At 44.1% G+C, this 15,228-nt stretch overlaps 1 protein-coding gene across 5 annotated transcripts in view; it reads right to left on the bottom strand.

Annotated features, from left to right (window-relative positions):
- MTF2 (metal response element binding transcription factor 2) overlaps positions 1–11,698 on the bottom strand; it is a 28,098-nt gene extending 16,400 nt beyond the window's left edge. For all 5 annotated transcript variants that reach the window (XR_008450915.1, XR_008450918.1, XR_008450916.1 and 2 more), the window contains exons 1-5: positions 11,495–11,698; positions 2,389–2,587; positions 2,163–2,244; positions 608–703; positions 127–227 (exon numbers count right to left, since the gene is read on the bottom strand). Coding sequence is in view for 1 of the 5 variants with exons in the window: in XM_054072524.1 (XP_053928499.1) it covers positions 127–227; positions 608–703; positions 2,163–2,244; positions 2,389–2,587; positions 11,495–11,499 (483 nt within the window). In the remaining 4 variants the exon portion in view is untranslated. The remainder of the gene's footprint in view (positions 1–126; positions 228–607; positions 704–2,162; positions 2,245–2,388; positions 2,588–11,494) is intronic.
- Positions 11,699–15,228: the final 3,530 nt, after the last annotated feature.

Below are 15,228 nucleotides of genomic sequence, written 5' to 3'. Positions count from 1 at the left end.
AGATCAGAGTTCACAAAACACAGAACATTAAAAAAAGCTATTTCTTTTATTTTTTTCCAGTTTCAACTTCAAAAACAAAGTATATATGCAAAATGAGACGTTTTAGGAAATGTTTCAGAAACGCACCTTTGTTGTTGTTGCAAAGACACACTGTCGACAGAGCCATTTATCATCTGAATCAATCACACTGGCATCAATATTTGGTGTATGGCACAGCTGATGATAACCTGTATAAAAGCCAGTAACCAACGCGTTAGTAAAATGGCGAAAGAAGCTTAGACAGGATTAACTACATATACTTTAATGAAACTGTAAGTCATTACCCATTATTAACTGCCAAAAATCTGATCAAATAGATTGGCAACACATTCAAAATGGTCTAAGTTTTCTTAATGGAAAAAAAAAAAAAATACAACCTTTACTTCCAGAAAAGGCATTAGTCACTTTAACACGGGTTATCACTATTCACAGAGCTGTTAACAGCTGCTAAGGGCTATAAATTTAAGATCAGCTGAGCAGCCTGTCACAGGCAGGCAAATACCCTCCTTCATGAAGCAAATCAAAACATATTTGTAGAATGCTGTAAATAGAATGGAACTCCAGTTACCTTGCCCACATTTATCACATATAACCATTTCATTCGGTGCTTCTGAATACTCTTCCTGACATATTGTACAGACCATTTCCCCACTTTCAGTGGCTCCTAGACAAAGACAGAAGGGTGGTTATTTCTGAGATGACACCTGCAGTGGGAATGGTGACCATGCGGATGGCTTTTCTGTCATCTAAGTTACAGACTAGTGCCTTGCAGAAACAGCTAGAGGCCAACTCCTTAACAAAATCAAATTCAGACATTTTGTACAGAGTGTATGTGTCAAATATTTACAACACTTGTCACAAGCTAACAGATATTTATAGGCTAGATGATGCCTATTTACTATGCAGTCTATGGTTCCTTAATATGAACAATAAAAGTTAAATAACTGAATAAAAACAGTAAATGAGACTAAAAATATCTACAAACAAATCGTATCCAGATAACTGATAAGATATATTTTGCATGTACAGTAGTTTGCGTTTCTTTTCATGCAAAAATGTGCTAAATTTGGTGAATATCCTTTTGACAGATCTGCCCCTGGTGCTTTAATATTAAACTCCAACACCCTTAGGAAATGTTATTCCTCGTCATACAGTTCTACAAGCATACGAAAGGACACAGTAACAGGGGAGGTAAGCAAGAACACATCAGCTTGAAAACTGGAAACAGAACTACATCTTCCTCCAATTATACCACGTATCAATGTAAAAATCTGGATTAAAATACAAGTTACTTAAACTACATGTTATCACACTCAGTTTGACAGTTATGAATCAGAGCTCATAAATTAGTGCTACACAAAAGTAGAACAGTGTTATTGTAAAACCTTCTCAGAAATAAAGCAGTTGATTTTTTGCTTTATGAATGCAAAGCTTCTATTAACAAATAAGGTGGTTTAAAACACTGAGAATTGGCAAGAGCCAGATCAGATTACCATTGCCTTTATACAATGAGAAAATTGCAACTGATTTTCAGAATGCATCACTGAAATTGTCATCTGCACTTCATTGGCATTATATATAGACATACTAGCTACTCCCCAAATAGCTGAGAAGTCAAACCTAATGTCTCATTTGATAGCTAGACATTTCTTTACATCACATGAACACTCCAAAATCTGGAATGGTTTCTTATGAGCAAGAGTTAAAGTGTTACTGTTAAATGTGAGAACTCCATTCAGACCTAGGATTTTCCAGCCTTTGCTTTCTTTCCATGTCATGTTGTTTCAATTGAAAACAATAGGAGGATATAAACAGTGTAAATTAGGGCCTGAGATTTTCTGTTAAGACAGAATATGATAGTCTCCAAAGAAACTCACATGTGATTATTTTTAGAAGTGATCTCCCCTCCCTGCACATCGCTATGCCAAAAAAAAAAAAACAAACCAGAAAAGGAACTGCAATGATAAAGAGGTGTATGAATTTTTTTTTTTTTTTCTTTTTAAGTTTGGCTAATTCAGTCGCTTTTTAGGATACACAAATATAATGTAATAATGTCTTTTAACAGTTACAGTAATCTAAACAAATAAAACATCAAACAATGACTACTTGACTGAAGTTCTTGCCTGTTTGTATGTCCTTCCAGAGAACCCAAGATTTGGAACTATCTTCAAATATAATGAAGCAGTTCTGTTTCAGTTTGTTTATCTGAAAAACAAAAATACAGTGGAAGCTGTGACTAAAAGGACTGAACAGAAGAATGCATTTCACACTAAGTCAGTGAGACAATAATACTGTAACATTCAACAAACATATACTCTAAGACTCCAGTGAGGTTAACAAGTTGTTTACCTTTTTGATAGTTCCAAGATAAAACAAGCCATCTGACCACCTAGCTAGGACATCCTGACCTTCTTCAAATTTACACAGTGGCTTCTTGGCCTTCTGTCCATCATGTAACGACAGCTTGGTCAGAGATGCTGAGGTCTTATGGCTTCGACGTACAGGAGAGCGCTTATGGACCAGTGAATTACCCACTGCCGTAGAGTCTCTAAAGAAAGGGAAGCAAAAAGAAATGGTTAAAGTAAGAAACGATACATTTTAAATAGTAGCACGAACTACTAGTTCACAGCTAGATCTCACTTAGCTAACTCCAGAACTTCAGGTAACTAAAAACCTACTCACATTTTCAGACTTAACACCTTTAGAAGCGGTGCCTCTGCTACTGTAAGTCTACAACATTTGAAAGAGAGAAATTTATATAAACAAAAATCTTCAATGAAATAACTAATGCAAGTGAGGATGGCGAGGTACCAACTTTCCAGCTCAGACTCTTCATAAAGTCATCAGAAGCAAAGAATGCACCAAAACCATACAATACCAAGTTACCTTTGCAAAACATAAGTCACTTAAGACACTGACTGTTTTCTAAAAATTCTTAGGAACCCAAGTAAAAGGCCCCAAGTAATTTTTTTACTACATTACCTGGGTAGGTAGAGCAGTCATCTACAATTAATGGGGTACTCAGCAGTTAATTACTCAGAAAAACAAAACCCACTCCACAACAAAACTGCAGGTGTGACATCAGGTTGAGTGCTATACCAACTCCAGGGCTACGCTAACTCAGGTCCCCACAATGCAGCATTGAGCTTTGCCACCAAATCTCTACCATTTGCTGTAGAGATTTCCAGCACAGGAGGCATTTCTACACATTACATTCCTAATGTAAGATAAGTTTTCCTCTGTCAGAATCGGGGAAGAAAAGAATAAGGAAGGAAATACAAAAGATCTCACAATGTTTCTTCACACATGAAACTCAAAATTATAAATCTCTTGAATCAATAATTATTTTTTCCTCACATAATCCCACAACATACTGCCCATTTATACAAAAGCAAGCATATGTGTCGATATGCTCTCATATTAGACCAGCTATCCAACACTGCACTCCAAGTGATAAACCCCAGAAAATTATAAAATAGGGCCAGATAATGCACAACGAAGAACCTCCTTAAGTAATGTGCAGAATTTGAGACTATAAAAGAAATTTACCACCACTACATCCATGTGTTTTCTCTCTTCAGAAAACAAATGTATGTGTAACTGACACAGACAAGGGCAGATCAGGGAGTTGAGCGGATTAGTCAATGGAAAGAGCAAAGATCAACTTCCCTTAGGATATGTCCAGTACATTATTAGCAACAGATACATCTGAATTAATCACAAAGCACCAAAACTCCCAGTAAGTATATCAGTGTCCTACATTTTAATGAGAATCACTATTAAGACATTAAAGAGATTAAACTAAAGTTTCAAAGAGAAGGGAATTTCTTCTTACTAAAGAGTTTTCTACTTACTTTCAATAGGAACATAAAACTGGCATTATAATGGCTCAAACACAAAAATATGCACAAATGCCAAAGATAACATTCTAGAGAGCACTTTTTTTTACTGAACAGTTGAAACTAAGGTCAGACACACGAGAATCAGACAGCTGCTTTTTGCGCATTTCTAAACGGTGTCAGGCTGAACAGTAACACAGCAGTAAAAGCAGCCTTGGTCTGGAGCATTCCACACAGCCGAGTACCTCTGGCATCCTCTCACACAAATGGGACACCGCTGTAAGTCCTGCCTCTTCCCAAATATAAAAGCATTCAGCCGGGGACTACAGAAGATCAGTGGAACAGGCAAAACCTAGAACAGCACTCCTATCCCAGATATCTACTAGCTCTTCTCCAGGCTGTGGACCCAAAGATCAAGCAGTAATGTCTGTATTCTTTTAGTCCTGAATGGACTTTTCTTCTGCAAGTTCTTCTATGTCCTTTGTTGAACCTGTACAGCTGTACTTCTCTTGGCTTATTCCACAGCTGGCACCTCATCCCTTCACCGACAGCCTTAATCACTGCACCAGACACTACACTGCTGTTTTCCATCGTCTCCTCCATGCCTCAATGACCATGGTTAAACCTGACCACCCACATTTCCCTGATAACGAATCCCACCAATTCTGCTGCTCCTCACGTGAACACCGTTCGAAGTTACTAAGCTCGTAGCATCCATAAGCTTTTGTCCCCTCCATTGCAGTCAGGCATCAAGCTAAAAGTTTCAAAGAATGATTAGAACTGCAGATCCCCATTCTAACTGCTCCCAGACTACTGTTTATCTTCCCGTTGTGGATTTCTTTTGTTTGCATCAGATTTGCCACTACACTATCCAGTCACTCAGTAGCTTAAGTCCTTCCACACTTTCTATGTTATTCAGAATAACCTCATATTCTTATAATATTTCATCACTTAAACTTAACAGCTTTTGTACCTCACTACAATACTCTGCCCCTGATCTTGGGCAGCAGTTTAAATTCTAGCAAGGTCCTCTGAAGCAGGGCTCCAGCCCTTAATGCTTGTTGCAGCCATGCTCTTTTTATCTATACCATGATTTACACACTCAAGTAACCCAATAGGCTCAAAAACAAATGCTTCTGAAGTCAGGCAGTCAAGACAGGAAGAAAGGCTTTACTTTCATCAGCTCCTCAAACCTTTCTGACTACACACACATCCAGCTTAGCACAAGACATGCTCATTGGTGAGGCACAGCTTGATCCAAACAGCTGTGAAACTATAACCTGGTCTGAACTAATAACGATTCATAGAAAGGACTCATCATTACAAATTGAAATATTTAGATACTTCAAATTACATCCCTGAACTTGATTTAGCATATTAAACAGGTCAGCAAGTCACTACGGGTAGTCCGAGACACCTAAGCAAATCCACTAGCACACCTTGGAACAGTAAAACAAGTCTGCTAACAGAAATGTTCTCTGCTAGATTTCCTTTCCAGCTTTTTATCTGGTTTGATTTAAGAAACTGGAGAAAGCAGCTAGAAGGCAGAAATGTTGACTCTTTTTTGCCCAGTACTTGAAAAAAGCTATGAAAGATCTTGCTCAGAATAAGCAAAAAGACACAATCAATTAATTCACTACACAATCTAGTACAGATTTCCACTTCAAAATCAGCAACTTTTTGAGTTCTACATTAAAAAAGGTCTTCAAAAGCACAGGACGCTCTTTTAAGAACAGCAGCTTGTCCCATAACTCCATCCAAATTACAAAAGTGTGTTGTGCATTTTCTTCTGTCACACAGGACTTAAATGAGTTTGAACATTGGCTACACAACAGCCTGAATCCACAATAGCTACTTCAGAGCCTGAAGTGTCTCAATGCTCAGCGAAGGTCTGAGCTAATACAACAGACACTTCTCCATTGTCCAAAATACCCTCCACAGCAAGTTACAGTTTAGCTAACAAAGACTAAAATAGAGTTAGTTATCACGACAGTCTAACATTTGGAGCTAGCCCAACAGTCCTTTACCAGAGGGACAAGGGGCTCCTCTTCAGGGAAACATTCCCCTAGCATTTTTGACGGAGATGAAGCAGGAAGAGCTACTGTTCTAATGGGTTGATATCAATTAGAAAGCCGTAAGTTACTTTAAGGAAGTGTCTCTGAACCTTCTGGAAACTGCACAAGAAACCACAAGAGAGTCGGTGCTGACCAGCATAAAAACTACACGCCTAGAACGTTAATAGCTTTCTGAAATTAACGCAAAGGCTTCACATCTTCCAGAAACTTGCCTTCAAGTCTGCTAGTTAGCTCTGCAGCACCTTCCTACTACACCAATTAAATTAGTAACCTTTAAGTAACCATTTCCCCACCATCTTAAACCCTTCTCTCCAAGATCTTCTCACTGCTAAATGTCCAACATGTCTTATTTTTTCAGAAAAAAAAAATATCCTATATGCAAATCTACTTCATCTAATTCACAGCCAAGTTAAACGTCATCCACTGCATATCATCCAGTGTGTCCAGCCCACCTTGACTTTACACCCTTTCCTCAATACCGCATGCTGTGTCCGCATTCTTACTCAAGCACCTGAAATGCAAAGGAAGCACTTATGCGCCCATACTGGTAGGGGAAGCCAGTAAAACATCTTTCTGTTGGAATATGCTTCACGATAAAGATGCACTGTCACCACTGCTTGAGAAGCTGATCTCCAAGTACTGACGATGCTCACTGATTTTTCAGAGCAGAGTCCAGGATCACAACCACAGATATTCTCAAGCAAGGCTGGGAGAAGACCTTCAATCCATCTACTTAATTAATCCATTTACAATCTGCTGCTGCAGCAGCAGCAGATAGCTGCTATTATTTGTCAGCCAGAATAGCCAACTCTTACCTCTGAAGGCAAGCTACCTAAACCCCTCTCGATTTGTGAACCATGATAACTGACTATGCATAACAGTGCATTTATCAAAACAAACATCAGATTTGTTAGTTTTCACCTGTTTAACACTTTCTAACCTCTTTATCAGAGGCTAGAAAATGCTAATATTCATTGGGTGCCTTTGACTCCTGTACCTCCCCACAGCAAAATTACAGAAGGAAGAAGCAGAGAAGTCAGGGAAAAGACATGAAGAGGCTGGAGAATTATAAAGACAGGGCACGCTCCCTCTTGTTTACTACCTCCTTCCTCAGCAGCACTGCCCAGTTAAGGTAACTGACACTCCCGTAACTGACACTCCATTGTAACAACTACTGCAAAACCACTCCTGGTAAAGTAGTTTTTTCAGCCAGCTCAGTTCACCAATTTGTTTCACAGAATGATTTGTCAGCACAGCAGCACAAATGCAAACAAACACTTTGGGTCACAAACTCCCTCAGCTAGCACAGCCACACTGCAAGACTGAGCCACAGACAAAGTCATGGACAATCCATGTCATGCCAGGAAACTTGTTCCACAGAAGGGCTGCACAAATCAAACACCACAGCAGTACCAGATGATAGCCACCCTATGAGCACACAGAGTTTGAAAGCCACCTTAAACATACTTTTAACAACTAAGTGCCCACAGAATGGTACAAGAAAATTTTAGCCCACTAAGACAAATGTAAAGTTGGCCCTATAGATACATAATTTACTCCCAGTAAACACAAATCAGACTGAAGAGAGAACTAGTTTAGAGCCCAGCAGATTTAGCAAAAGGCAATTCAGACTAGAAGTCACACACGAGAAGTCACACATACAAAGCATCCTACCGAGACAACTCACATTAGTTTAGGATCCCTCTCTAAACTGGAAAATGCAGTATCACATAGGAGAGGAAGAACCAGTGAAAGATTTTATGATCACTAATCAGTTTGAATTCTGAAAGTGTGACATCACTGCTGATGAATAAGAATTGTTTTGTCTGAAGTTACCGACTACATTTTTATGAAACTTTGAAGAACTCTGAACAATGAAGAAGGGTTGTAAAACACCAGTCTGCTCTGTTTGCCTAAAAACTGGACAGTGAACACGCCACAGGGAAGGGGGAGGGTGTGGAGGTCTTGCAAGGGCTCAGAACACACAAAACCAAGGGCAGTCTCACACACACACACTTATCCCACATACCAGCTTGCTTCCCCTCTCACCAGCTCTGGAATGACAAACTGACTTCTCCATACATTTTCTATTCAGTTTTCTTTCCCTTAATGTGGATTAATTTTCTGATATTTTAAACAAAGCACCTCACAGAAAGGTCTGGTACTTGTCAGGTAAGCAGCATGCACTCACAGCCACAAGGCAGCAGAAAAGGGAAATTAATCTTTTCCAAGCACCACGACCTTATCTGGTTTACCGGCTACCACATAACCAAGCACAAGCCATTCTTCCAACATAGCCACTCAACTGCAACCGGGATTGAAGATCTCTCTGGGGAGCTGGGGAGATGCTGGATCCAAGCCACATGCTTCTTCCCATCTTCCTTGCATATCTCTCTCTCTCTCTGTCATTTATGGATCTCATGCCAAACATTATCTGTTTGTTGTGTCAGCCACACCTTCCTCTCCAAATGAAAAGATTCTGCTGGGCCAAGACATCAGATAGACTTCACAGGATGCTTCCTCCACCTCAGCCCAGGCCCAAACTCAGGACCAGTCTGGTTCAAAAAACCTAAGAGTTCACTTTGCATTTCACAATGGCAACGCTGCTGCAAAAGTAACTGCTCCAATTACACACAGACAGCTATTATATCAGTAAACTGCCATTAATTTCCTTCGGGCAGAGTAACGGTACAAATCTAGATTATACAAATCCTTTTATGCTACTCTGCATCACCACATGATATAGAGCTTCCAGGACACTGCGTCATAGAGCATAAACAAGGTACACTATTTACTAAGTAGGGAAGTAAGGGAAGGACAGTCCTCTCCTGTAAAAGCCATTTGTTTGGGATGGATCTTGTGTGTGTACACAAAGAGAAGGAAAAGAGAACAATGATACTGGGTCCCAACACACTTCTTCAGATCAGATCCCAACACAGGACCCTCAGCCACAAACCCGAGGGAGCACAGTGCGAGCAGGTACCCAGGCAGTGAGAGAGATATCAGGCAACACACTGACTTGCACTAGGGCTGGGGAGAGAAAAAGGATTTCAAGGGTGATCAAAACCCTATAAAGATAAATTTCCTTATTTAAGGCTAGTCTGCAAGGACAGCAACATTCACAAGCATTCCATGGAAAGCAATTAAAAATTAATCATTCTAAAACAAAGTATTATTATTCTCTAAGACATTTAGTGAATGAAATACATCCAGACTCATCAGGAATGCTCTCATCATCAGCTCTCTTTCTCTCAAAGCAAACCTCTTGATTTCACTCCTCTAGAAAGACAACCTTCTAGGTCAAGGCCATCAACTTGAAATGTAGACTGTTCAAAGTGTAAATTGAACTACTTTCAGAGCTTTCAGTAACAAGGATTGCCCAGCACAAAGACCTTCCAGCAGTACCTGCAGTTTTACAATTCTTCTCCTGGTGTGTTTTACCCAGGGACATGCTTCCCCTCCATTTCCTATAAAGAAGGTGAAACCAACTCCACAGCAGCTCAGAGCTCAGTCACACAAAAAAACGCTGTCAATTCACAAGCTCTGAGAAGATGGGCATTGCCTTCTAGCCACACGTTTCTCCTCTCCAAGCTTTTTCCTGACGTGAGGAGCACAAGTGATGCTTTAAAGCAATTTCAAGCACCTCTAGTGCTATACCTACTCGCATCTATCTCCAAGGAGTACAGAAGTCCGCTGTCAACTAGGAAATGAACTACAACATATTTGTTACAGCTGCTCTTCTCATAAACTGTACCTGATCTCCTAACAGAGGGAAAGAAACATTACCAAATCCGAGGTCAGCCTTGACGCTTACTACCAGTGCATCTGGCTTTCACCTATTTAAAAATATGTACAGCTCATCAGCCGGCGACTAGCCATACTGAGACAACTTCTGAAAAGCAACCTACATCTAATTTAGAATTCCCCCAGAGCAGAAAAAGCAAATTCTTGAGAAGCCACACACCTATATTTGTCAAAATATGAGTTAACTGTGGAAAACATTACTACTTTATACTGTCAGTATAGATCCATATTTCATCAGCTTTTGGCTCCTTACAAAGATCTTTCTCGCTTTCGCTACTTTATTACGCACCTTCTTTCATATTTTTAATATTTGGTTTCCCTCATTCGCCTTCCACCAGAAAGCCACGAAGCTATTAACCTGTGCTCTAATGCTACAGGAACCAAGCTTTTTTTCCTTCCTTCAAGCTCGCATGCTTCCAAACTGTAAGCTGCGCACTCAAAAGAGGGGCAGATATTAACTTGTAAACTTTTACCAACTTGATTACAGACCAACGCCAAAACAAATCAAAAGGGAAACAGTTTTCTCATTATCCCTTACTTTTGAGGGTTTTAGTCAAATGCACTAAGCGCTTTCTCTCACACCAAGTCAGGAGAGACCACGTTGTTCTCTGCTGCTGTGCCTGGCCTTCAAAAGCCACGAGCAGGGCCCAGCGATCAGAAATTCCAGAAACAAGCGATGCCACACTGCTTTCCTGGCAGGCCCTCTCCTTTAAATGGCACCTGACACTTTGTGGGCAAAAGTCCCTGCATATCAGCAGTGGTGCCCAGTGCACCCACACAGCACCACATTGTCCTCTCTTACAACAAAAGTGCCAGGCTGTTCTCCCCACTGCACGCACACAGCATGCATCACAGTGCACCCGTTCAGCCAGCGAGTTGCTGTAGTTCGGCAGGCTGAGCACCTGAGTACATTCGGGCAGCCTGCCCTGATGCAGACCAGGAGCCGAGCGGCTGCGAGCAACAAAAGAGACCGAAAACAAAGTTACAGCGGGCACCCTCTTTGTGCTGCCTGCTCGCACCCGAGCCAGCCCGTACAGATGGGGTCCTCGAGCAGGGGCACACACATGCACAGCCCCCTTGAGCAGGGCACCTACAGTCCCTTAGTGAGGGCACACAGAGCCCCTCAGGCAGGCGCACCCCGCCAGTGGGGCACACACAGGCACATACAAGCCCCTCTAGTAGGGGGCAAACAGGTAGACGCTCACCTTCAGGGACACACACACACACCCCCCTCTAGCAGAGGGCACACAGGCAAGCGGACCCCTCGAGATGGGGGCACATGGGCAGGCACATCCCTTAAGCGAAGGGCACAAGGGCACCTCTCGAGTGGGGGCCACACGTGCACGTGCAGCACTGTGAACGGGGGCACACGCGCAGCCCCCAAGTGGGGGGCACGTACGGAGTCCTGAGCCGGAGCACATGGGCACCCTTTGAGCGGGGGGCACAGGGGGAAGCCCAAACCCCCGAGTCGGGGCATACGGGCAGGCGCGGCCCCGCCGCCTTTGTGTCGGTCACCGGGGCCGCCGCTCGCCCGCCCCCCGCCCGCAGGCCCGGCCCTCGCGCCCCCCTCCGCCTCGACGACGCCGCGGGACAAGGCGGGACGGGGGACGCGGGGGGTGCGGGGCGGGACGAACGTTACGGGGGAAAGGAAGGGGGGGGGGGAAGGAGAGGAAGCGCGTTACCGGCGGCCCCAGCGGCGGCCCCAGCGCCCGCCCCGCCCTCCCGCCCGCCCCCCACCTCATTCGGTCTCTCCGGTTGTGTCGACCGCCTCGCGCAAGGAAAGCAGCCGGCGCAGAACCCGCGCGGCGCGGCCGGGCGCTCGGTGCCCCCCCGGCGGCGGAGGGGTCAGAGCCGCCTCACCGCCGGCCCGGCCGCAGCGCCGCCGCTCGCCATTTTTGTTTCCCGCGGAGTAGTCGCGGATGCATGCTGGGAGCACAAAGGCCCGGCCCGCCCCGCGCCACGCCCCGCGCCACGCCCGCGCCGGGCGGAGCGCCGCGCGGAGGGACATGCGCGCAACCGTCACTGCGCCGCCGCGAACAAAGAGGGACTACTTTCGGCGTGCTGGCGGAAGGAGCGCGCCGTGCATGAGTGTCGGAACTTGTTGCGGCAGTGACGGGGGCGAGGGGTGCCGGCTATTGTGCAGTCGGGTCCACCCGTGCGGCCGCGGAATCGCAGAGGCGTGGAACGGGACCCCAAAGCCCGCCCAGTGCCAAGGGCAGGGACACCTCCCAATGGACCAGGGGTTCTAGGCCCCATCCAGTCGGGCCTCGAACCCCTCCAGGGACGGGGCAGCCACCACTACTCTGCGCAGTCCGTGCCAGGGCCTCCCCACCCGCACAGGAGAACATTTCTCCCCAGGAACTCATCCCAGCCTCCCCTCTTCCAGCTCAGACCTATCCCCTCCTCCTGCCCCCGTGCTGGGGCTGCTCCAGGGGCTCCCCTACCTCCCTCTCCAGGGCAGACACCCTGCTTGTGCCTGGGGCTGCTGGCTCCTCAGGACGCCAGGCAGGGGCCCTGCATTCTATTCTTGAAGCAGCTGTGCTGGCGAAGCCTAAAGGGCTTTTGGCTTTCTGAAAGCGACTTGGTATTGCAGGATGGTTTCTGGGTGCGGTGTTGGAGTGGTGTCCAAGCCTCGCTATTGCCCAGTGCTGCAAAGCCTGCCCTGACCCCCTAAGGGTGGTCATTGCTCGGGCCTCTGCGCAATGCTGGCGGGCAAATATTGACTGAATTGGGTCCCACCAACAGGCACGATGGGTGCTCTGGTTGCTGCTGAGCTCGATGGGTGGAGGGGTGGTGATTTTCCAGTTCCCAGGTCTGCTCACATTGCTGGAGTTCTCACAACCACCTTCCCTCCTGGGATAAGACTCTGGAAATATGGTCCTGGACCAGTTTGTCATCCCAGGGAAGGAAACCCAGTCAGAGCCATGGAGCACAGCTCCCAGATACATCAGAATAAAGTGATCAAACCCTCATTTTTGCAGTGGTTTTAAATATGAGTTTTGGGGGGCAATTCTCCCCTGGATGGGCTGACTTGACCTTGTTCATTAGTCAGGATGGTCGGCTGCTGACAGCAGATTTGCACAACATGCCCCTGGCTGCTCCTCATGGATTGTCATGTGCTGCTGACAGCAGTCGGGCACTGCTCATGTCAAAGATGAAAGGGTACCAGCAGGAGGAAAAAAAATTGCCCTCAGTCTGAGCTATACCTGCACGCAAGCTTTTTATTTTTAAATCGTAACAGTGGTGTGAGAACTAGTGTTAAGTCAAAATGCGAACTTTCTAGTCGGCAACAGAATAAAGATGATTAAACTTCAATACCTGACTCCCTCACAACGCTTTTTTCAGTGTCCTACATGGAGGATCTCAACCATCCTCGTTGTGCTGTGTCTTTGAAATTACTTAAAACTTCTCGAAGTAGAATCACTCCCTTAAGATGTAAATTGATTAATCACCAGCTCTTCTGCCAAAAAAAATCAATGCAAAAGCTCCTGACCAACATGACACACACTAGCTCTGCCCTCCTTCTTGTCCTTACAATATTGCTCCCAAAAGCAGCCTGTGTGACCACGCCACAGAACTTCGGAGCTGCATGACCCCAGCCTATCCATGAAGCGACACTCATCACAATGTCAGGAGCTGCTGCTGGAATAGCATCATCTGAGGGCAGCACAGAAAGAAACGAGGAATCCCTACTTTATATAAGGATAATCAAGGTTTGATAAACTGATCAGTTTGCTGTTTCAGGGACTGCACTAGTGAGGCCAGAATGTACCTCCCAAAGCTTGGTACCGTTGGCTTTATCACTACAGAACACAGCAGTACTTTTCCACAGCCTAGAGTCCACATAATATCTTTCTCCCATAATATCCAAGAAGTACAATATCAGCTTATAGCCAAACACCAAATAAAACCATTTTAAACTCTATATCCTTTAAGCCAACTATTACTGATAGCTAGAACAATTCTGAGCCGTGTATCTCACACATACACCTCACCACCCACCACCTTAATTTAATAACCCAGACTATAATATCCTTTTTTCAATCAATTTAGCAGGTCACTGACTCTCCATCTGCCAGGAAGCTCCTTTCTAGAGCAGCAACTGTGTGACTCCTACCCATCCCACGCATCTGCTAGCTCACGTAAACCAAACGGCTGAGGTACAGGGGACTAAAGTTCAGCAACTTGCACTCTAGGAGGAGAAATCTGCTCTGGAAGAGTCACTGTTATTGTTCCTTTGCCCAACCTGACCACCTTATTACAGAGTTTGGGGATGTTACTGGAAATGTGCAAATGATCCCTTACAAATGTTTTTCAACTTATAATGCTCAAATTGGCAAACCTATATTTGCAGCAGCAGGAGGATCCTTGTCAATCACTGGTATATGTGGGGCAAAGGAATCAACAGCAATAGAATAGTAAAAAAAATGGTTTAAACATTGTTTTCCCAATTCCCATTGCTATACTAGACAGGTACAATTAATCGGATTTGAAGCAAGCTAGATTTTTTGTTTGCTTTCCATTCAATGCTAGCAATAAAACAACTGGTTATTTCTTCCATTAACATATGGTAAGGCTGTTATATCATGGCTTGAAAATGCCCTGCTTTCTTTTTTTGTCTTCTGCTAATATCTCAAAAATACTTGAACACACAGTTCAAGCAATCTCTCCTGTCATGTTTTCAGTTCCCGACATATTATGTATGTACTTTGAGGCACAGAGTGACCAGTCATATTAAATTACTTTCCCTCCAGTGTCGGTAAGGGGTCTCCTGTGTAGAAGTTTCAAGAACAAAACAGTCCTCGGTTATATATCAGATTCTGCTTAATAATAGGTATCTCCAGCTTTAGATAGGTAATAGGTATCTCCACGTTATCTCATAAAGAGCTGCATTTCAGAAAGAAGCTGAAGAGTAACAACCTGGCTCTGTCTCTAACTCCATTTATCTTTGTCCGTATATTGTTAGGCAAGCTCTTGACACAAAGACATGCAAAAGCAAATCCTGGGCTTTTTAAAAGAGTATCTTGCCTTGCTGGCACCGCAGAGAAAAAGTATATTTCATATTCAAAGTGTAAATTCTCTGGTACCCATAGAGATGGATAGATTTTAAGGGTCAGCCACGATGGCATCTCCCTTGGCCAGTGGCCCTTCTCTCAAATGTGAACTGGCTGGTAGTATGTTTATGTACCGTCCTGGTGACAATGGCCACATAAATATTAAACAACAAAACTATAACATACAAAGCCCAAAAGTATAAGTCAGCAGTACATGTAGCTGAGTGCACCAACTGCTGCACAGTATTATTTTCCATTGCCTTATTGTATCACACAATATAACATTGAACTGATACCCTGGAACAAGACGCTACGGTAGAGCTTATCCTTGTGCAGATGGTTGTCATGACCACAGTTCAGTAAGGAGGATAAATTAGATCCCAGGACATTTTCCCTGCATTGTTTAGGCATGGGAAC

This window comes from Cuculus canorus, chromosome 8, assembly GCF_017976375.1.
Source record: "Cuculus canorus isolate bCucCan1 chromosome 8, bCucCan1.pri, whole genome shotgun sequence".
Lineage (NCBI taxonomy): Eukaryota > Metazoa > Chordata > Aves > Cuculiformes > Cuculidae > Cuculus > Cuculus canorus.
Note: the sequence above shows the minus strand (reverse complement) of the source record. Positions and strands in the feature narration are given on the sequence as shown.